We start from the raw sequence: 22,140 nt of genomic DNA, 5'->3' as shown, positions 1-22,140 counted from the left end.
CACTTTAAAGTGTGTTTACACGCAAACATTTTGTTCTGTCTTCCTTTCCCCTTCTGCGTCATTTGTTAGACTTTGCATTTCAACACATTAAATACAACACTAAAAATTTGTCCTCTCCCCCCCCCCCCCTCTCTCTCTCTCTCGCTCGTTGATTTTAGATTACGACGCTTGTTTGCCAAAATTTAAGGAATTTATAGATTTTTAAGCATGGCCCACATGTTAACTCTTAAAAATAAAAAGAACAAAACATCCAAGAATTGGTAAAAGGTCCATCAACTGGGAAAGCTCTCTACCGATTTGGGGAGTTAATGTGAGGGTTGGTCTTTGTCGGGCATTTAATCCATTTTCTACGGGTGAAAAACTTTAGCTATCCTTTTAAAAATATACCAATGTCAAAAAATAATATCTTGAAAATTTGAAAAGTGCATGAGCTCAACGATAAAATCTTTCTTTCTCTCTCTTCCCCTCATAAATGTACATGTGTGTGCACACACGAAATGTGATGGTCTCTCTCTCTCTCTCTCTCTCTCTCTCTCTCTCTCATGGTCAACAATGTGGATAAACGACCCCTGCATTTGCATGTCATGCATGTCCTCAAAGCAACAATCCCAAGTCGACGTTAGGCGAGCTTTTTCAAGCTCTTAAAAAAATACATACTTCCAAAATTTTCTAAAACATATTAATGTTGTTCTTGAAAAAGGTCCCTTGAGAAGATAAAACCAAATATATCTTCAAAAAATATATTTTCATTAAATAAAAAAAATCAAATTTTTTTTTTTGGTTATATCTTCAAAAAGTAAATTCGCATTAAGTAACAAAACCTCCACTAAAGTTATTCCCTTTTTGTTATGTGCAATCAAACTTCAACATTTATTTTATGTAAAATACAAAGTCTTTTGACTTTACATTTGAAAAAGCTTGTCACTTCTTACATTGTGCAATGACTGTTATTTCTTACAATCTTACCTTTTACTTTTGCATTTTATATTAGATGTTTTGTAAGGTGTTTTTTGAAATGAACCAAAGAATGACACGTGGACACCCTCTCCTTCTTTGAAAATTTTAAGCTGCATTATAAAGAGTATACATATAGAAATCTTCTATGACCAAGGTACAAAAGCCTTCTCCAGACTAGAAAGGATGGCCTCGTGAAACATCGAGAACTTCCAGGTTCGATCCCGAATATTTCACTGTGGGCACTTTGCTCCCATCCCCCCATGCACGACTTGGTACCTCAGATGCGTGCCCAAGGAGCGGGTTGTTGCGCGCCCTCCCCATTCTTCTCTGCATTACAGCCATCAGCAGGTTGTTCTACATTCTTCTCTGCATCACCACTAGCGATACCTTTGCTTGGTGGAAGGAACCAGAAAAGACTTCGTCTGGGTATTCTCACCTCCTCAGGGAGAGTGGTGTTTTGTTGCCACGGAGAGGGAATCTGCCCACCCGTTGCTTCTCAGAAATGCACTTATGGAGCTTCCCAACAACTCTCAGCTTGGCTGGAGAAGGAGCTTTCTCACCTTCTCTCCATGCAGGTGGCCTCCCTTTATTTATTTTTTCTAATATGAGAATCAAAGCAACCTACTTTAAACGAAGAGCAATCAGAGTTTTGGAATTTGGGAAGTCTTGAGTGCTGTAATTCTTTTCCTGCAAAATAAGCCTCGACAAGCCAATTGGGATAAGGGTGTACTGATGGTCAATGTGTTTGATAAAGCTTTCTTTCAGCATGTACTAGAAATGTTCTCCATTTCTGTAATGAAAAGAGAGTGAAAATGAAGGAATACCAGGGGATTGCTTAATCGATCTTGTGGGCTCCCCATCAGGCAAGTTATGTTAGTCATTTACGAGATACATTCCTCACATTTTGGTGGAAAAGCTGGTGAATATTTACCTTCATTAAAGAATGAGGATTAGCAACGTGCTTAAATCGTTAGTGGGAACTAAGATGCTGAATGGGAAGTAAGAGAGCATCAATTGAACAGAGGTGGGTTACCCTTGGCACGCCAAAGGTGTTATGGATACTGGTTTCAAGTGAGCCTCAAGTATTCTTGCTCTTGGCCAAAGTCTTCCAAAATGTTTGTCTTTCCTCCTCCATGCGTGGGCCAAAAATTGCTTGTCTCCATCGCAGTGCACCATTGTTGATACCGCAACCAATCGCTGCCATGGCAATAGGTGGTGAAGACAATGCACCACAATGTGTGTAACAGTAGTAATCATTAGTTGCAACTTTAAGCAACATGTGAACAAAAGAAAACTCGATACAAAGCATGAGTCACTTACCTCACTCTTTGCATTGACAAGAGTTTGCAGCTGGGAACTCTTGCAACTAGGATGCTTGTAGCATTTCTTGTATTCACAACAACAATATGCATAGTTTGAATTCCTTAGGACAATGTCCTTGCGTGCTCTTATTGAAGCTCTGGACATGGGTAGATAATTGCAAAGCGATGCCAAGAGCCTTTTATAAAGCTCTTGGGCTTATGCTTCAAAACCCAACTACAAACATGAATGAAATTCAGAAGATAATGTATGCCCAAATGCCATGGGAACATGGGCTTGATGTGCCATGTGGGCATGCTACTACGATTCAGAGCCAAACCCTAGACTAGAACTATTCAATGCCACACATATATAATGTGCTTGAAGGATCCCCAAAGAAACATTCCTCCCAGTCGTGGAATTGCAAGACCTTCTTGTTAGAGTAAGAAACGGAAGAAGCAATGAAGACATGTACTAGCTTTGATCCGGGGGCACCTTGACTCCAATCTCGATCGGATCCTCAAACACTCAAGAACATCTACGATGCCACATACATCCATGTACATATAGAAGGCAACCGTGGAGAGGTTTGTGTGGTAGAAAGAGACGGGTTATCTGAGAGAGAGAGAGAGAGAGAGAGAGAGAGAGAGAGAGAGAGAGAGAGAGAGAGAGAGAATTTTAACCTCGTAGGAAACTATCCCAAGAGACCTCAAAGATCTATTCGACGAGGAGAGTTGAACTCAAGACCTGTTATTCAAGAGGAAAATGGCATAACCAATCTACCACACTTGGGTGATAGAAAGGTTATACCATTTTCCTGTTTTTATTAGCGCGTGCGCGCCCTCCCCCCCGAGAAGAAGAGAATTTAACGTCGTAGGAAACTATCCCAAGAGACCTTAAAGATCTATCCGCCGATGAGGAGAGTTGAACTCAAGACCTATTATTCAAGAGGGAAATGGCATAACCAAATCTACCACACGGGGAAATGGCATTCAAGAGGGAAATGACATAACCAAACTGGGTCCCAACCAATCCTCTCAAGGGGCCCCCACACCGTTATTGATGTGGTATTTGCTTTTGATTGCGTAAATGGAATGCACACACATGCAATACTTCAAATGCAGACTCTATTGATTCGAATGGGGAATGTCGCCGCGGTAACTCTTCACAATGAAGCACCTCGGGGGTTGATTTGATGTATCTTTGGATCGGTCTCGATGAGGGGTTGTTGATGGCCACCAAGGGGTTCCCGATGTGAGAAGAATGAAGGGCTAAAGGCTGGCTGCAAAAACGCAACAGATTTGACGCGTTAAGCAGGGCTGAAATTGCAGCTGATGATGGAGCAAATGATAGACAGTGATGGGAGCACTCGATGCGGTGAGGGAAGGGCCGAGAAGAGGGTTCGATGGGTTGCCGAAGGTCTGGGCTGTAGTGAGAACTTTGTGTTAGGTTTTAGCGAACACTAGGGTTGTTGGGCTGATCCGGCTCGTGTTCGCCATGGGAAGCCAAAACGCCAAGGGGCTGTAGATGCAAAAACCCTGGGCTGATCAGACTGACTGGGTTGGGCACCCTAGTCCTAATCCCAGCCAACCTGCAGATCCCGGCCGAGGGGCCTAGTTCTCACCAACTTACAGATCCTCGATGAGTGGCCCAAGTATTAAAGAAGGGTTAGGGTTAAATTCCTGGATTAAAATTCCTAACCCCCAACAACTTGAAGAACCTTTGCTGAGGGGCCTAAAGCCATTAAAAATAAAGAAGGACACTCACACATACTTTTTTTTTTTTTGTAAATCAGATTTGATTGGGAAACTCAAACCGAGGAAAGCCCATGGAAAAAAAGAGGTACAAAAGGCGGAGCTGTATGATGCTCTGAGGGCTAGAAACAATCAAAGTAGATCTTGTATGCATCAAGAGTAATATCCCCAGCCTCATAAGCAAAATGCAGTGCTTGGCCAAGCGACAATTTAAAATAGGGAAACATGGTAAAGTCAATGCCTTGAAACATCAAGAAGTTGCGATGATGGCCCACAGAACCCAAAATCTGACCCAAGCAAAAAAGACTTCAAAGTGAGACCGAAGCATCCCAAAAAGCCAAAACCGTCTGTGAAAGTGGTGGAAGGGAAACGGAGCCGAGGAGCAGCTGACACCTGTCGAATGAAGGATCTGGAGCAACGACAATCCCATAGTAAGTGTGGCACAGTCTCCTCCGTTGCACGACATCTTGAACAACAAGAAGGTGCTATGCCGAGCATGCAATGTGCTGCCCACAGGTAAAGCTCCCACCAAACAACGCCACAAGAAAATACATTCCTTCAAAGGGAGATAACTCCGCCAAATGGAAGACAACGTGCACCTCCATCAAAGGGATGACTTGAAGAGTGACCACGACCAATTAAGAGATGTTTCTTGTGTTCCTCACTCTTGGAGAACACGATGAAGTCGTAAAAGAAAGTGCCCACAAATTGCGTATGCTTTTTGAAAATCTGGATATCATCTTGTTGAACGTCGTAGGAGCATTTGTGAGACCAAAAGGCATCACCAAATATTCACACAATCCGAAGGATGTTCTGAACACAGTCTTGTACACATCTCCAAGAGCGATCTCAATCTGATGATAGCCACTCCAAATCGATTCTGTTGAAGCATGAAGAACCGTGTAGTTTGTCAAGTATATTGTCGATCGTGGGTATTGGAAATCTCTTCTTAATGGTGATTTTGTTGAGAGCCCCGTAGTCAATGCACATTCTCGAAGGGGTTCTAAAAGCATTAGAGCTTGGGTAGCCATGGCTTTCTCTTATCCAGAGTTTCATGGAAGAAGTGATGAAGATGTGTAAGACTTTTTGGAAAAGATGGAGGTTGCCTGCATTAGCAACCAGATCCATGACCCAGCGCAGATGTTACGTCTTCTCCAAATTTGTTTGAAGAGTGATGCACGAGTTTGGTCCAAGGCATTTGAAGAGGAGTTGCGTGTAGCTGATCCACCTATAAGCTTGAGTTGGGACAATCTAAGGCATGGATTGGAAGTGGAGTTTGTGAAGGTAGAAGATCCTGACAAAGTGTGGCAAGAAGTACAAGGTTTGGTGCAAAAGGAAGGTGAGCCAGTAGATGCGTACATACGTAAGTTTTCGTTGGCATGGGAGAGGATGTGCAAGGCCTTAGCACCACAAGTATCCCCACCTGACATGATGAAGAAGGACAGATTCTTGGTTGGTCTTTGGGACAATATACGTTGGAGAGTGGAGCTAAAGAAGCCTAGAACATATGAAGATGCACTAGAGGTAGCAAGGAACAAAGAGTGGAAGCTGAGGAAAATGAGCAAGTTAGGGGTTGAGTCTTCACCCAAGAGGCCTGAGTTTCAGCCTAGGGATTCTTTGTAAGGTCACATGCCAGGGGTTCATCATGAACCAATGGTTTTTGTTACTCCTCAGGTTATGCCAGCAGTGGTCACTACAGCAGTGCAAGATGATGGGCTAAGGCAAGACATGAGGCAAGTGATAGATTTAATGAAGAATCTCAGCCTAAACATGCTATGTCAAGTGGGAAATAATCGAGGTCGAGGGAGGTTTGCAAATCAACCAGGAGGTGAAGAAAGACCTAGAAATGGTGTTGGACAAAGCAATGGTAGGTTCTGGTGGCAGACGTCCACATGTTATAATTGCGGAGAGTTGGGCCACATCAGCCCGCAATGTGATAAGCCACCAAGGATGGATGGAGACATGTATCCATTGCCAAGACAGGTGCTAAATAGGTCAAATGATTATGGCATCGAAATTAAGGGAGATGAAGGAACCAGTGGATTAACCCAGGAGGAAAAGGGAAAGACAAAAGTGTTAAGTGTGGTTACCTTGGAGAAGGCATCAAAGCTAGAGGATACATTAGTGATGCCTATTGGGAAGAGGACTACAGAGGAAAAGGAAGGAAGAAGTGTCCCAGGTCCTAGTAAGAAGAAGGGAAAGAGTCATGAAGGTGAGGATGTCAAGGCGAAGAGGAAAAGGAGGGCTCGTCGCAAGTTTCATGTTTCAGATTTTCCACTAGGGGATGGGCAATTAAGCTATGACTTGAAGGAGGATCTGACAAGCAGGAAGGCAGATGTTACTTTTGGGAAGCTTATAGAGATGGTTCCTAAGCTAAAGCGACAGTGGAAGAGGATGGTTAACCCAATGGAGAAAGAGCCAAAGAGGGGTTCAGTGAAGGTGTTGGCAATGGATGAGCTACCAGACATTTGTCCAATAGTAGATGTGTGGCATAAAAGAAAAAATCTAGGACAAGGTTATGTGGATGGTGGAGCCCAAATATGTGTGATAACACACTCATGCGTTGAGAAGATGGGTCTTACAGTGTCTAGGGTGTCAGGCTTCCGGATTAGATTGGCAAACCATCAAAAAGTAAAATGTTTGGGTGTTGTAAAGAGCTTAGAAGTGGAGGCCTATGATGCAAAGACAGTGGTTGATTTTCATGTGATGCCAGCAGGGTTGGGAGCATATCCTATTATATTGGGTAGACCATGGTTACGTGCAGTCGGAGCTGTTCAGGATTGGAGACGTGGTACTATTAGCCTCTATGGAAAGACAGGTGCCAAGAAGCTATACAATATGGACACAAGGAAACGATTAGAAGAGCTTTATGAAGATGAGGATGAGTCTAGTGATGAAGACTATTCCACAGTGACTGATGAGGATAGTGATAGTACTACCAGCAGTGATGAGGATGCTGATGTTGCATTTCTTTTGATGGATACAGGAATCCAGGAGTCTGGTGTAGTCGCATTTGCAAATGAGGTTGAAGATGAAAGTGAAGGGCCTTATGAAGTGATTGAAGGGCTGATGCAAACCAAGGTTGAGTTGTCAAAGAAGCAGGAATTGATGACACAAATGATCAGTGGAGACCTCTCAGCTATGGAGAAGGAGATATATTTGCACATGCTGGCTAGTTTTCCTGATTTGTTCATTACTTCATATGAAGAGATCAGAGGGTTCAAGGACGAAGAGATGCATATAGAGCTGAAAGAAGGTGCTAAGCCAGTGCGACAAAGGTTAAGAAGGATGGGTCAAGCGCAAATGGCAGCCTTGCGGGAAGAGGTGGACAAGTTATTGAAGGCAGGGTTCATAGTCCCTGTGGAGACCACAGAATGGGTGAGTCCAGTAGTAGTCAGTCCAAAGAAGGATGGGAAGTGGAGGATTTGTGTAGATTTTAAACCCTTAAACGCAGCCACTAAGAAGAACCCATATCCTCTTCCATTTATCGATCAGATCTTGGATTCAGTGGCAGGTTATGAGAGGTACAGTGTGTGTGATGGTTTTTCAGGCTATTTTCAACTAAAGATTGCTCTTAAAGACCGCACAAAGACAACTTTTATTACGCCATGGGACTGTTTTTGCTACACAGTATTGCCGTTTGGGTTGTCAAATGGACCATCTTTCTATCAAGAGAGAGCAAATTGGGTATTGGAACCATTCATTGGTAGTTGTGTTAAAGCTTTTATGGATGACTTCTGTGTTTATAGCAGTAGGGCTGAGCATCATGAGAAATTACAGATGGTATTGGCTCGATATGATGAATGTGGAGGACAACTAAATCCAAAAAAATGTCATCTAGCACAGCCAAGGGTGAAGTTATTAGGCCACATGGTGTCAGAAAATGGCATTGAGGCTGATCCTGACAAGGTTAAGTCTATCATTCTTCTTCCATCACCTACGAGTACGAAGCAATTGGCAACCTTTATACACAAGGTGAAGTATATGGTGCGGTTTATTCCATTGTCTTCGCAGCTCCTTTATCCATCACAACAAGTGGCAAAGCATGATCCATTGCAATGGGATGACAAGTGTGAAGAAGTGTTTCAAGAGGTGAAAGAGGTATTAGGGGGGTTGTCAGCCATGCAGGCTTCTGATTGGGAGAGAGTGTTTTATGTGAATCCATCAGTAGGGGATGATGCCATTGGAGCCATGCTATTGCAAAAGGGGAAGGGCAGCCATTATATGAGGCCAATGTATTGTGCAAGCCGAGTGAAGTTGGTAGCAGAGAGAAAATTCTCGGACGTAGAACTAGTGATGGCCATTGTAATATTTGCTTGTCGACGATTTTGTCATTACTTGCTACCACGACCTTTTGTTTTCTTGACGAGTTATGCATTTTTGCCACAATTAATTAATGGCACTAACATGTCAAATGTGGTCAAGAAATGGGTAATAGAGCTGCAGGAGTTTGAGTTCTCTTTTTTAGTGGAAGACAGTACAAGGGCTACCCTAGCTGATTTGTTGACTTACAAGGAGAATCCCCTTCTTGTTAAGGAAGAGGTGGTGAGAAAGGCAGTTGAAGAAGTGCCACAGATCAGCAATGCACATGTTCTGTTCTTTGATGGCTCATACAGAAAGAGCCATGATGCGGCTTCAGGGGGTATAGCACTTTATGATCCGGAGGGGAAGTTAGTATGCAAGAGAGGGTTCAAATTGGATGCTCATAGTAACAATAAGGCTGAATATGCTACTTTGGAAGCCGGATTACACATTTGTTTGAAGCATGGGATTAGAAGGTTGAGCATAAAAGGTGATGCCTTGTTAGTTGTGAAGCAAGTGTTGGGTGTGTGGAAAAGCAAGAACACTTCATTGAAGGAAATGTGCTTCAGAATTAAAGGCCTGTTAAAAAAGTTTGAAGCATGGAGCATCAGACACATTGAACGTGCTCTAAATGAAGAGGCACATGAAGCAGCTCAAAGCATGATTGGGGAGCTATTTGTGTTGAGGACCACTTTACCTCTTTATCATGGCCGGGAAAGTTTGGCTCAAGAAGAGGAGTTTTTGCTAACAGGAATCATTCCAAAGGAGATTCAGAAGTCTAAGAAGTATGGTTTTGTGCGTAGAGCATACAGGTACAAATTGATGGGTGATGTCTTATACATGAAAGGGGCTGATCTTGTATTGAGACGTGTACCTTGGAGGGAGGAGCTTTACAGAGTGTTGGAAGAGAATCATGAAGGCGCATGTGGCGGCCATTTTGCTCTAAAGATCACCTTGCATAAGATCTTGCAAGAGGGGTATGTATGGCCTAGTTTGCACAAGGATGTTTACCATTGGTGTAGGTCTTGCAATAGGTGTCAAGCATTTGGGAAGAGAGTTTTGAAGCCAGAGCTACGAAAAACCATTATGGCGTTTGATGTGTTTGAAAAGTGGGGGATTGATGCAATAGGCCCGTTACCTATCACAAGCAGGGACAAAAGTTATATTTTGACTGCAGTGGACTACCTCTCTAGGTGGGCAGAGGCTATAGCAGTAAAACAGACCACTGCAAAGGATCTGGCAAAATTTGTGTATGATGAAATATGTTGCAAGTTTGGGGTGCCACTTGAGCTACTTTCAGATAAGGGGCCAGGATTTAGAGCTAAACTGCTGGACTTTTTATGTGCAAAGATGAAGATTAAGCACCAACATACCACTCCTTATTACCCGCAGTGTAATGGCTTAAATGAAAGATTCAATGGTGAGTTGGTACAAATTCTTTCGAAAGTGACAGAGCACCAAGGAAAGAATTGGGATTTGGAATTGCTTAGTGCATTATGGGCTTACCGTACTTCAGTGAAGACAGGTACAGGGTTTACTCCATTTCATTTGGTGTATGGAAAGGAAGCAGTATTGCCTGTGGAGGTAGAGTTGCCTGCAGTAAAGTTGCTTGGGCCGCCTAGTGATACATTCAAAGAGAGGCTCTTGCAGTTACAAGAGGTTCAGCTGGATAGGATGAGTGCATTGGAACATTATGGGCAGATGCAAGATAAGGCTTTGGCAAAAATAAATGAAAAGGTCAAAAGTAAGGGTATCAAAAAGCATGACTTGGTTTTGCGGTACAACAGTAAGCTAGACAATACCTTCCAAAAGAAGTTTCAAATTAAGTGGGAAGGCCCTTTCAAGGTAGTGGAGTGTTTTCCAAATGGTACATATCAGCTGGCTAACTTAGATGGGATTCTACATAAGTCAAGGGTAAATGGTTTGCGTCTTAAATTGTATCATGCTAGATTGATGATGGTGGAGCAAGATGAGCTTTATGAAGAACAAGTGATGTCTGTGAGGGATGAGGAGACCTGTGATGCGGCGAGTCTCACATCTCTTTTTGTTGCTGCTGATCATGAATGATCTAGCATGCTAGGGGATGGGCAAATTATGTCAGGAGTTTTTTGGAGCAAAGGATTGCGCATATGTACATACACATGCATGGTGCATCAAATAAAGGATTGCCCATTTTCCATAGCCAGGTGGTTACGTGGGACCCACATGTGTACAGGTAGGACAACATGTACATAGTGCATCGATTTTCATCGTTACTAGTACCAGTGTGTTTTTTCTATGATAAGGAGGAGTTTGCAGCGCGTAAAACTTCTTGAGGAAGCTATCCGCGGGCCGACGACATGAGGTAAGCAGGTGCGTCAGATGGCATCTAGTGGCGTCAGGAGGCCGAATGGGGTCAATATTTATACGTGGAGAAGTACGGACACAACGTGGATGTTTTCTTGCAGAAAGGTCATCATGAGGACCACTTTTTGGGGCCACTTCACGTGGTGGCGGGATGCATTATTGAAAAAAGTCAAGTGCCAGGTGTGCGGATGGATGCAAAAAGGTGACAACTATGCACTGCGAGGTCAATTTTTGGCCTGTTCGGGGTCCGTTTGAGGTCATCTAAAAGGCCAAAGGTGCCCAAATAATAAAGCTAAGTGTGGGAACTGAAAAAACTGAGAGAAGACTAGAAAAAACGTGGAGAAGAGAGGAGGAACAGCCGCAACTGTGTTTTTGCTCATTTTGGAGCATTTTTTGACCCTAAACTGCTCATTCGAGGTCGGATTTGAGCGCTGTGACATTGTAGGGTGGGGTTTTTGGCCGTTCCGGACGCAATGGCGCTGTCCATTTTGCCAAATTCCTCACAGATTTTCTGCTGTTTTTCTGTGTAATCTTCTCCGGTGAGTGAAGTCTCTGCTTAACTTTGTGGTTGTATCTGGTGTATTTCCTCATTACTGTGTAACCTATTTGTCCCATTGGTGTTGGGCTGAGCTTCATTGAGTCTAAACAACAGAAATTTGCCTCCTTTGAGCTGAATTGAGAGTGTGTGTGTGAGTGTGTGTATGTGAGTGGTGAGTGGGCAAGTGGGAAATCTCTCTCTTCCCGCTCCTTGTGTGTGTTTCCTGTCTCGGCCAAGCGGGTTGAGTAAGCCGAGTGGTGCCCCATAGTGTGTGTGTGTATCTTCCCAAGAGTGTGTGTCGGGTTGTTATAGAGGCGTTCTGTGTGTTTCCATCCCGCCCACAGCGCCATGAGCCATCCTTCTTCTGTACTAGGAGCACTGGGGAGCAAAAGGGTGAAGAACTAGGCTGAATCAGCCCCTTCTCTAATAACTCCTCAACCTGGCCCATAATCTCTTTCTGTTGCGCCGCAGTAACCCTGTAGGGAGGTCTATTTGGTGGGTTACACCATGGCACCAAATCTATCCGATGGTCCTCAGGTCTTTTTGGCGGCAATTGCGACGGTAATGAATCAGAAAAACAGTCACTAAACTTTTGCAAAAATGCTGACCTTTCTTTATCTAACACAGATAAATTCGACTGATCACTATCTGAGACATCACGTGCAAAAATCAAGTACACAGAAAGATGATTCTTTTTTTTTTTTTCCGAGAAAAAGATCCTTCTGTTAGTTAATGAAAACTGCCCGTAGGGCTACAACCACCTCTGCAAGAGGGGGCTACGACAAACATGATGGGGAGACTCTCCCAATGAAAGAACAACATATATACAATGAGGCCAAATCAAGAGATGGGAGGAGGGAAGAGCCACATAGGTGGTCGGTAGTGCCATCTGAGCACACCCTGGACAATGGTGTAGAAAGGCCCAGGGCGCCAGAGTCGAAGGAAAGCCTCGTGGCGCTCCCGCATGCGGTTGGAGCTGCCCTGTAGTCCCTCAAGTTGTCCTTTGAGAGTATGGATCAGCTCTAGCCAAAATTCACGAACAGTCTCTGCTGGTGGCACAGAGCGAGCCTCAAAAATGCGGAAACAGTGGGCCCGCCAGATGAACCAAAGTGTCAGGCCACTGATGAGCTCCCAACACTCCTCTCTCTCACTGCACCACTCCTGTGGAGTAAGCTCTGTAGCAGGCTGGAGTGTAGGTCGCCCCCCCTGTATCACTATCATCTTGCTGGTGGAAGATAGCTCAAACTGAAGTGCCGGGCCCGTGAGAGTGGACCAAGCCGGTGCCCCCCAAGTGTACTGTCTAGCCGTGGAGAGAGTAGGCATCAGCCGAAGAACTCGTAGCCACACCTGCTGGACCGAGGGACAGTCCCAAAGACAATGACGCTGACTCTCTACCAACTGGTCACAGGCTGCACATGCGGCCAAGAGACCACTATGCACAAGCCAGCTCCCTAATGCTGTAGCTCTGTGTGCAATCAGCCACTGAAACGCGCCTTGGCTGTCTGGAGTCCCACAGCCTCTGCCAAAAGGCTGCCCAGAACTCGACTGTGAGGCCCTCCTCCAGCCAATGACGTGCTGCAGCGGGGCGGGCCTCTCTCTGTGATGCAAGTATATGACGTCCAAGCCGAAAAGTGTACTGAAAGAAGGGGACTCCTGGGTGGTCTGTAGAAGAGAAGGGGTCCCTCCATTGCCACTCACCAGGATCCCACTGTACTCGTGCCAGTGGACAACACTCCCAAGCCCACAGCCTCCAGTGTCCAGTCTCAAGAGCTGTTGGGTCAGGGTCTATGACGCAAGTCCTCCCACAGATGCCCACAACTCGGATCCTCTGGAAACAGCACTCTGCTACCTGCGGGGCTTCTACTGCAACTCGCTGTAATCGTCCCCCACCCTAAAGCTCGAAGAACAGGGCTGGGACAGTCTCTGAGCAGGCCCTGACTGAAATGAGAACCTCCAGTCGTGTGAAGGCTCCCATCCACCGGGGTGCTACTGGCTCAAGCGGTGTGAGCCACTCAGTTGAAACTGACTCTGAGATGTCCTGACACATGCTCTGCACCCCTCTCATGCCCTGGAGCTGGAAACCCTACACCTCCTCTGACAAACTTGTGAACTCTAGCCAGTTACCTAGAGAGCGCGCTGGACCTGCTGCTGCTATGGGACCCCAGGAAACATGAGGCCGACTACCAACCAAGTGGCCTATCTGAGTGCTAACCATGGGGTTCCAGACAAGGGGCTGCCGTAGGCGCTCCTCCGTGCACGTCAGCTGTCTCTGCTCCAGGCCACGCCGTAAGAGCTCCCAAGATCGAAGCAAACTCACAGCGAAGCGGTCCTCCAGTCTCCTGCTCAAACCAACTCGGCGCATCTCTGCAAAGATCCATCTGGTCGAAGGTTGCCAAGGGCCTCCTGACTGAGGCACCCTGGCACGAAGCCTTTGCAGCAAGAACTCCTTCCAGGGCTCCTCACCTGGAAGAAGTCCCCTGACTATGAACTTCCCAAGAAGGGCTCTACTTTGCTGTGCTGGATCAGTGATCCCAAGCCCTCCCTGAGAACAAGGAAGCGTGATGACCGACCAAGCCACCTTGGCTCGGGCTATCTGAGTGTCACGTCCTGACCAAAGGAAGCTCCTGATCAGCCTCTCTACCTAGCTGATACAAGAACTCCAGAAGATCCACCAGGAAGTGATGTACCACATAGTTGCCAACAGCACCTGATTGGCAACTACTACTCTACCAGCCAACGAAAGTCGTGCTGAGCTCCAGTGTAATAGCTTTCTCCTGATGGACAGGAGAAGAGGAGCAATCTGCTGCTCGGGAGACAAGTCCAAACCAACCTAACAACCCAAGTACCGAACTACAGTCCCTACTACAGTCCCTGGGGGAATCCACCTGAAACCCTCTCCTGGCATCCAATCTGGCACAGGAGCACTACCAACCGAGAAAGCCACTGTCTTTCTCCAGTTGATCAGTGCGCCCGAATAGGGAGTGCTAAGCCCCGAAGACCAACCTGCTGTGACACCAAAAATCTGCTCATCGCCTCCGCATAGAACAGAAAGAGAAAGGGGGCAAGAGGACAACCCTGTCTGACCGAGCGTGTGAGCATGAAGCGCTCACCTCTCCCTCCTGCCAAAAGCACCTGACTGTGAGCCTGTTTGTACAAAGCTGACACCCCTCTGATCTAAGCATCTGAGAAGCCCATCCTGCGTAGAGCGCCCTCTAGAAAGTCCCAGTCAACTCTGTCGTATGCCTTCTCAAAATTGAGAAGAAGAATGACAAGGTCCTCACCACGGAGCCGTGCCAGGGCAGAAGCCTCCCAGAACGTAAAGATGTTGTCAAGGATACTGCGTTCCTTGACAAAACCTGTCTGAGTCCCATGTATAAGTGTTGCTAAATTGGCTTTATCTTACAGAAAAATAATTCTAAATGAATTATTGGATTTATAAGTGAGAGGGTTTTCTCGCTTGGAACACCAAGGAAAAATAATTCTAAATGAATTATTGGAATTTTAAGTGAGAGGGCTTTTCTCACTGGAGACATCCGAGTACAGAGGATTCCTAGTGCGTCATTCAAAGTAATGACGGGAGCACTGAGAACGGGAATATCTGTAAGGCCACCAGGAACGGGTACTTCTGATGCGTCACATCGGATGGGTGACAGGGAGCATCGGAAAGAAGTATCCGACCATCCGGGAACGGACATCTCTGATGCGTCATAGGATGGGTGACATAGAGCATCGTGAAGGAGATTGTACCGTAAGTTCGGTAGGAAAGGACTAGGTGATGGGTATTCTTGATGCGTCACAAGGTGGGTGACGGGTGCATCCGAAAGGGAATATCCATAGTCGGGAGGAAATTCTGAACTGTGTTAGAATTGTGCACAAGGAAAAACAAGCACTTGAATGAAGATGGGTTCAGAGGAAACTTTGAGGAAAAACAGATGCTTTCTATGAAAGCGGAATTGCTTTTCGGGAAAGCAGATGCTTTCCCGCGAGGATGTCTATGTCTGCATTGCAACTGTGCATGTGACTGCATCCAGGGACGCTTGGGAAGTGCTGTGAAAGCATTGTTTTTAACTTATAAGGTTTTATTGAGTTTCTGGGCAGATTCATACTATTTTTTAAAATACGCTGGCCGCCCACTTAATAAGTGGGCGGCCATCTGATAAATAAGGCAACAGATCAGCCAACGTTTTTTCTCTCTCTTTTTCTGGCGGAACAATGCGTTTAAATTTATTATTAAAAAAAAAAAAAAAAAAAAAACAGCAGCCGCGATCTCTACGCGAGCAGCTATTCGTGCCCGTGGCTGGGAGCTATAAAAGCATCTCATGCCCTCACTCAAAGGGGAGGACCAATCTTTGCAAGGAGGAGATGCTGCTGCAGATTTCAGCCGTAAAGAAGACGTTGCCGGTGATGCCCATGGCTGCCCCAAAGTGTACGAGATGTCGCCAAGACCCAGTGCGCGAGTTCCCTCGCGAAGATGTGCCTATGGAGCGTGTTTCCATCGCGAGAAGTTGCTGTTTTTCTCTGTTTTCAGCCCATAAATGTCGTAGACGGGGCTGATTTACGAGAAGGAACCCGAGAACACACCTCTTTTGTGTGTAGGATTGGAAGAGAGGATTTTCTATGCAGAGATCTCTTCCGGGGAATTGCTTTTTCGAGAACCGAGTTGTGTTTCGAGCGTCGAGACTTTGAAGGTAACGATTTTCATGTTATGATCTCTGAGTATTTGATTGCAGGTGTACTTTCTCTTCGTGAGGGAGTAGGAGCAGAGGAAGGCATGAGCCTCTGCAGGAGAAAGCGCTATGAGGAACTAGAGCTAGATCAGCCCAAGGGTTTCGTACCCAAGTTTGGGAAGCAGATCCACGGATTGAAGAGAGGTAGACTCTCGAGATGTGATCCGGAAGTTGAAATTCCCAAGGAAAGGACTTCATGTCCAAGAAAGCGGAGTTATTCTGCAGAACAGGACTCTGGAAACAGAGTCGGAAAAGAGTTGCAAGGATGCCATGCCCTGAGTCTGGAAGGTGTGATCCAGAGGCGAGAACCTTGGTTCTCAAGGATTTGGAATAAGGAACGGAAGTTCCTTGGAATAGGGTTTTGCCCTAGGAATCGGAAGCCGAGGCTTTCGGGAACCATCAAGTCTTATTCTAGAACGAACGTGGTAATACGTTCGTTTCAAGTGCTTGTATAGACTTCTCCTCAGTAATAAAGATACTATTACGGGGGGGGACCAACCCATCTTCTGGTCCCCAGTACTATGTCGATCTTCTCTCTCTCTCTCTCTCTCTCTCTCTCTCTCTCTCTCTCTCTCTCTCTCTATTTCTCTCTATATCCTTTGGCTTCAGTACTAAGTGATAAAGTCTATTTATCCGAATGTATTTTATATTGTTATGCGCTCCCGTTTGTGACAATAAGGCTCTCTAAAAGTGGCTGAATCCTCAAACTCAGAGCCTTGGCAAGAATTTTGTTGGCTGAGTTGAGGATGGTGATGGGGCGCCATTGTCGAATCTCATCCAAGGAGCCACCCTCCTTGGGAATGAGGTAGATCAGGCCCTCACTCATGCTGTCAGGCATCACTCCTGTGTGCAAAATGTACTGAAAAGCACTACAAAGATTTGGGCCAAGCAGGTCCCAGTACTCCAAGAAAAAGCTGGGAGTCAACCCATCCTCACCTGGACAGCTACCACGAGCGAGGGCCCTAAGAGCCGTGTGCAGCTCCTCAAGCTGAAGTGGCATCTCTAGCCTCTGGCGCATCTCCTCTGTCACAAGACATGGCATCTGTGCCCAAACCTGCTCCCTGCATGCATCCTGCCGCTCTGACTGAGGCTCACCCGACAGTAACTCACGGTAAAAGTCAGTAGCAACTGTACGCATTTCCTCGGGCTCACAAGCAACTGACCCATCGGGCCTCCTCAACTGAATGACCTTGGCATGCGAGTGCCGAGGTCCCACTGTCTCAAAAAAAGCACCAGTCACTCTGTCACCCACTTGAGTCCACTGAGATGCCTGTCGGTGAAAGGCAAACTCATGACGCCTCTCCTCTGTGCTAGCAAGCTCTTGTCAAGCCTGCTATAACTGCTCCTCCAACCATGGACTGTCTGGATGCTGCTCCTGCATCCTCTATAGTGAAGCAATGCCTCGTCTGAGACGCTGCTCCGCCTCTCTCGCTGCAGCCCGGCGAGCTAGAGACTCCTGAAGAAAAAAGTGGCTAAGCTGAGCTAGGCCTGAGGCCACTCTGTCTGCAGGTGAAACCTGGCTGTCCATGCCCTCTGTCCAGAGAGCCTCTACCCTCTCTCTGAGTGCCGAGTCCAACAAGACCCTCTCTGGGATGCGAAGCATCGTGCTCCCACTCCTCTGCCTGTCTGCCACTGTGAGGATCACTGGTGCATGGTCCGAGAAGGATGTCCCTGCTAGGATGCCCAGTGATCCCCCCAAGTCACTGAAGTGGTCACTAGTGTAGAAGCGATCTATCCGCGATAGATTCACACCTTCCACTCTGCGGTCCGATCTAGAGAAGGCAAGACTGTCTGGGGGCCTCACAAACTGGTACTCCACTCTCTGCACCTTTGTACTCAAGTGTGTCAGAGAATCAGCCCTTTGCATATATTTAAAGCCCTTGGCCTTGAAAAGCAATTACATGAAAAGCAGTCAAACTCAAAAGCATTTGATCCCAAAAGCACTAGCGCCAAAAGCTACCAGCACATTTTGTGGAAATCCGTACAGCTGCCACGTCAACATGACAGTGTGAAATCCGGGATTCCGTACATGCTGCCTTGTCGTCAGTTTTTACGCTTTGTGTGTGTGTGTGGCCCCCCTTTAATTTTTAATGCCTTTAGGTCACTTAGGCCCCATCGGATGGGGTCCCATAGGTGGTGGGAAAAAAATAGGCATGGCTAACTGTCGAGAGGACTCAAGTGCAAGGTGGCGTATCTGTCTTTGGGAAGTTCCCACACGCTGTGTATGAAGGATACAAATCTGGTAAGCGCCTCAACCACTAGTGGGGGGGCAGCTAGCTCTGCTCGGATAATGGCACGTGATACTGAAGCCTTGGCTCTAATGAGCCACGAGATCATAGAGACCAGAGGCTTCTCCATGTCCCCCCATTGATCAATGCGACCTGTCCTCCCGTGATGATCCAATGAAGGCCGCCATATCTCAGCTCCATAGAGCAATGCAGAAGCCACAAGAGTGTCAAAGAGCCAGAGCTTCGTCTGAGGCTCATGAAACTGAACTTCTGAACACATCCTCTCCAATCTACCAAAAGCCGCATGGGCTTTGGTCAATCTAGTCTCTGCTGCTCTCCTTAATGAGAATGCTGGATTACTAAAAACCACTCCAAGGTAAGCGTAAGCATCTGTATACTCCACTGTCTCTTGGCCGTATGTGAATGCGGGCACTGACCTCCTGATCCACTGTGGGGTGGTATTAAATACCATGACCTTGGTTTTACCAAGGTGGATAGACAAACCACTTTCATGGGCAAACCTATGCAAAGCATCCAAGTGACGTTGCATCCCCTTAGGAGAGTCGGAGATCAACACAATATCATCAGCATATAACAATAGCGGAATCCATGTCCCTGCCAGCGGTGCACCTCTATCACCATCTCTCTCAATGTAGTCAGAAACCTCATCCACATACATACCAAATAGAGTAGGAGAGAGCGGGCAGCCTTGCTTCACCCCAATAGTGGAGTGAACCGGTGTAGATAGACCCTCTGAGGTGCGTACATGCCCAACTATTGATTTGTACAATGCCATGATCCCCCAAATGAGCTCTGTGGATACTCCCATCTCCTGTAATCTGCGCATCAATCTAGCTCCGGGTACTGTGTCAAATGCTTTGCGGAAGTCCACAAAGCTACAATACATGGGATCTGCCCTCCCTCAATGATGGCTCTGAGTGTCAAGATATGGTCAAGAGTAGAAAAACCTCTCCTGAACCCTGTCTGCCCAGCTGCACGCACTCCCTTCCTCTTTGCCCATCTACTCAGCTGCTGCTCAATAATGGATGTGTACAACCGTGCCAATGTGTGTCCAATCATGATAGTGCGATAATTCCCAGGCTCCATGGGGTCTCCTGACTTGAAGATAGGTACAATCGTAGATAGACTCCAAGTATCAGGCAAGCCCTCACACATGGCATGGTTAAACATAACTGCTAGTAGATCTTTGGCATGCATGAAATGCTCACCCACTAAGCCATCATGATCATATGCTCTCCCAGTCCTCATCCTGTCAATGGCGCCTTCTCCACCATCTCAGCGGTGAAAAAAGCACATGTGTGTGGGCATGGATCAGGGGGTTTGGAAGGGGCGGTTGTCCAGGAACTGTGTACAAAGATGATGCGTATTGACCCCAGGTCTCTGTAGAGGTAATGGCGGGGGGGAGGGGGAGACTGATCATGAAAGAGCCGCCATGCCTCACATGAGTTGTGACTCAAGAATAGCTGGTATAGATCCTGCTCTAGTCGAGCCAAAAATGCCCTCTTCTTTCGCCGCACTAGGCGTCGGAAGTCAATCTGTTACTGTGTGTGAGTGATGTCCCCCAAAAGCACCTCCCTTTGAAGTCTAGCTCTAGTCTGGTGGCATTCCTCATCATACCAGTTGTTTTGGGGCATGCTCCCAGAACGGCATCTCTGCTCAGGCTGGGTGTGTGGGTATGCCTTTGCTGCTGCATCATGTAATGTCTGTGTCTGTATAGTAGTAAGCTCCTCCAGAGGTCGCCCTGGCTCCTCGGTGCATAGGCGTCTCTAGATCCTATCTATGTATACAGAATCAATCTCCCGCGTGAAGGTGTAGCGAGTAGGGGCTGCTACCCGTGACCTGTGTGCTACACTAACTGGAAAGAGATGGTCAACGACACAAGAGCATGATCCAGGCCACCCCAACAGGTTTGGGCCCAACTATGAGATCCTCGATACTAGAGATGAGGCTCGGCTGTGCCATGACAATCCACTATGGCTCCATGTCTGTGTGGAAAGCATGTGAAACCTCCCGCAATGGGAAATCTCTGTAGGCCATTCAAGATGGCCAATCCATGTGCAGTCCCCATGTCTATCAAGTGCCGTCCATACTCAGCATATTCCCCATCTTTTGATAGTCTAGATAGGCCCGTCTCTGCAACATCCAGCTCTCTCAGCATCTCCTCCGAAGTATCATAAAATACTGTCTAATGATGGGCAGTCCTAGCATTGAAGTCCCCTAGAATGATAATGTCACCATCTCTAGAGAACTTCCTATATGTCATCATCCAAAATAGAGAAGGGGGACTGTCCTCTGGGTGGTGCATATAGTGACGTACTCGCGGGAAAGTAGCAAATAGCGATGTAAAGATATCTGCCCGTCTTTGCTCTCAATTTCACCCACATGTATCTAGTTTGCTCATCCCTGCGGGCTATATGTATCAATGGCTGCAACTCCTCCTTGAATAACACTGCCACTCCTCCTGAGCCCCGCCCTCTGTGCTCTGATTGTGTCTCCTGTCTATAGGTTGTCTCCCATCTGTATCCACTAATGTGAGGCATAGACTGCCCAGGGGCCTGATGTGTCTCAGAGTAGAAGATGATGTCTCTCTCGGTAAAACTCTCCTCAAAAGCACCCACATCAAGGCGCATAGATCCATTACAATTCCAAGTAGCAACTTTGAGTGTGGTCCCATAGGCCTCACACTGTCATGTGGAGCGTCGCTCCAATACCACCACTCTTCCATCTCGGTAAAAAGCAATCTTACCTTTTCCCCTTGCCACCCTAATCTCTGGCATTACCTCCTGCATATGGGCGATCTGTGAGAGAGTAAGGTCATCCCCGAGAAAGATACCCGTCTTCTTAAGAGTTGGTCTCTTCTTCAAAAAGTCCTTCGCTTCCATGGAGGGAAAACGAAGGATGAGTGCCCTTTCTTTCGAGGTTTCCCCCTTGCTCCCATTTTTCTTGTTGCCCACTCTCCAAGCTCTTGACTGCATCGGCTCATGAACCCCCATCAAAGCCATGAGTTCTTTTACCTCTTCATCTACATTATCTTTGTCTTTAAGGCCGCAAATTCTCACATGTAGAGAGCGTACACGTCTTCTTTGCTCCTCTTTTAGTATCAGGTTGATAATGGTGGGTGTGGACGTTGTTTCCTTGCTTTTCCCTTTCTTGGCAACCTCAATCCATTTCTCAGCCTCATCTGCTTTCTGTTGAGTCTTTGTAATAACGTCCACCCACGAAGTCGTCATTTCTTTATGCTGCTTTTCCCCCTCTTTGATGGCTCGCACTTGCTCTTTGATTGTGTTGAGTTCTTTTATTGCAGAGGGTTGCAATTCTCCCTCTTCAAGCGTGTTTCGTGATCGTGCCTCAGCGAGCTCCTTCTTGAGTGACGCAATCTCTTCGTCTTGGGCCGTCACATGATCTCCCATTGCAGTAATCTTGCTTTCTTGGGCCAAAACACGATCTTCGAGCGTTTTTATTGTCCCTAATAGGTTGCGGTTGATCTTGTTAATGGTTTCAATCATTTCTTCTTTGCACTTTTGAAGTGCATCTGCTAAGGGGTCGGGCTTATCATTCTGCTTCTTCATGTTTCGCTGCCAAAAAAATGAGAGGAATTTTGTGGCGGAAGGAGACCACACTACACGCAAAAGTGCTTCCACATTATGCATACATGTTCTCCCACATTAAGCGTACATGGCGTACATTTTCTGCAATTTCTGCAAATTACAAGAAATGACCGCTTTCTGCAATTTCTGTAAACTCTGCAATTTCTGAGAAAAATTTGAAATTTGAATTTTACTGTCTTCTGCTGTACTTCGGGGGGGGGGGGGGGGGGCTGCAGCAGAGAGAGAGAGAGAGAGAGAGAGAGAGAGAGAGAGAGAGAGAGTTGAGACGAAGCCCTGGAGTTCCACTTCCAGATGCATTGGCCCCAAAGCTTGGCACCCCTTGATTTATCTTCTCTCACAGTTGTAGAGTTAAATTCTTTT

At 46.5% G+C, this 22,140-nt stretch overlaps 1 protein-coding gene across 1 annotated transcript in view; it reads left to right on the top strand.

Moving 5' to 3' along the window:
- Positions 1–1,123: 1,123 nt before the first annotated feature.
- LOC147418899 (uncharacterized) overlaps positions 1,124–22,140 on the top strand; it is a 59,231-nt gene continuing 38,214 nt past the window's right edge. The window contains exon 1 of the mRNA XM_086506367.1: positions 1,124–1,532. Coding sequence (XP_086362493.1) covers positions 1,218–1,532 — 315 coding nt within the window. The 5' untranslated portion in view covers positions 1,124–1,217. The remainder of the gene's footprint in view (positions 1,533–22,140) is intronic.

Source organism: Adiantum capillus-veneris, chromosome 29 (genome assembly GCF_014529385.1).
Source record: "Adiantum capillus-veneris isolate H3 chromosome 29, ASM1452938v2, whole genome shotgun sequence".
Lineage (NCBI taxonomy): Eukaryota > Viridiplantae > Streptophyta > Polypodiopsida > Polypodiales > Pteridaceae > Adiantum > Adiantum capillus-veneris.
This window is presented reverse-complemented; position numbering and strand designations above follow the sequence as displayed.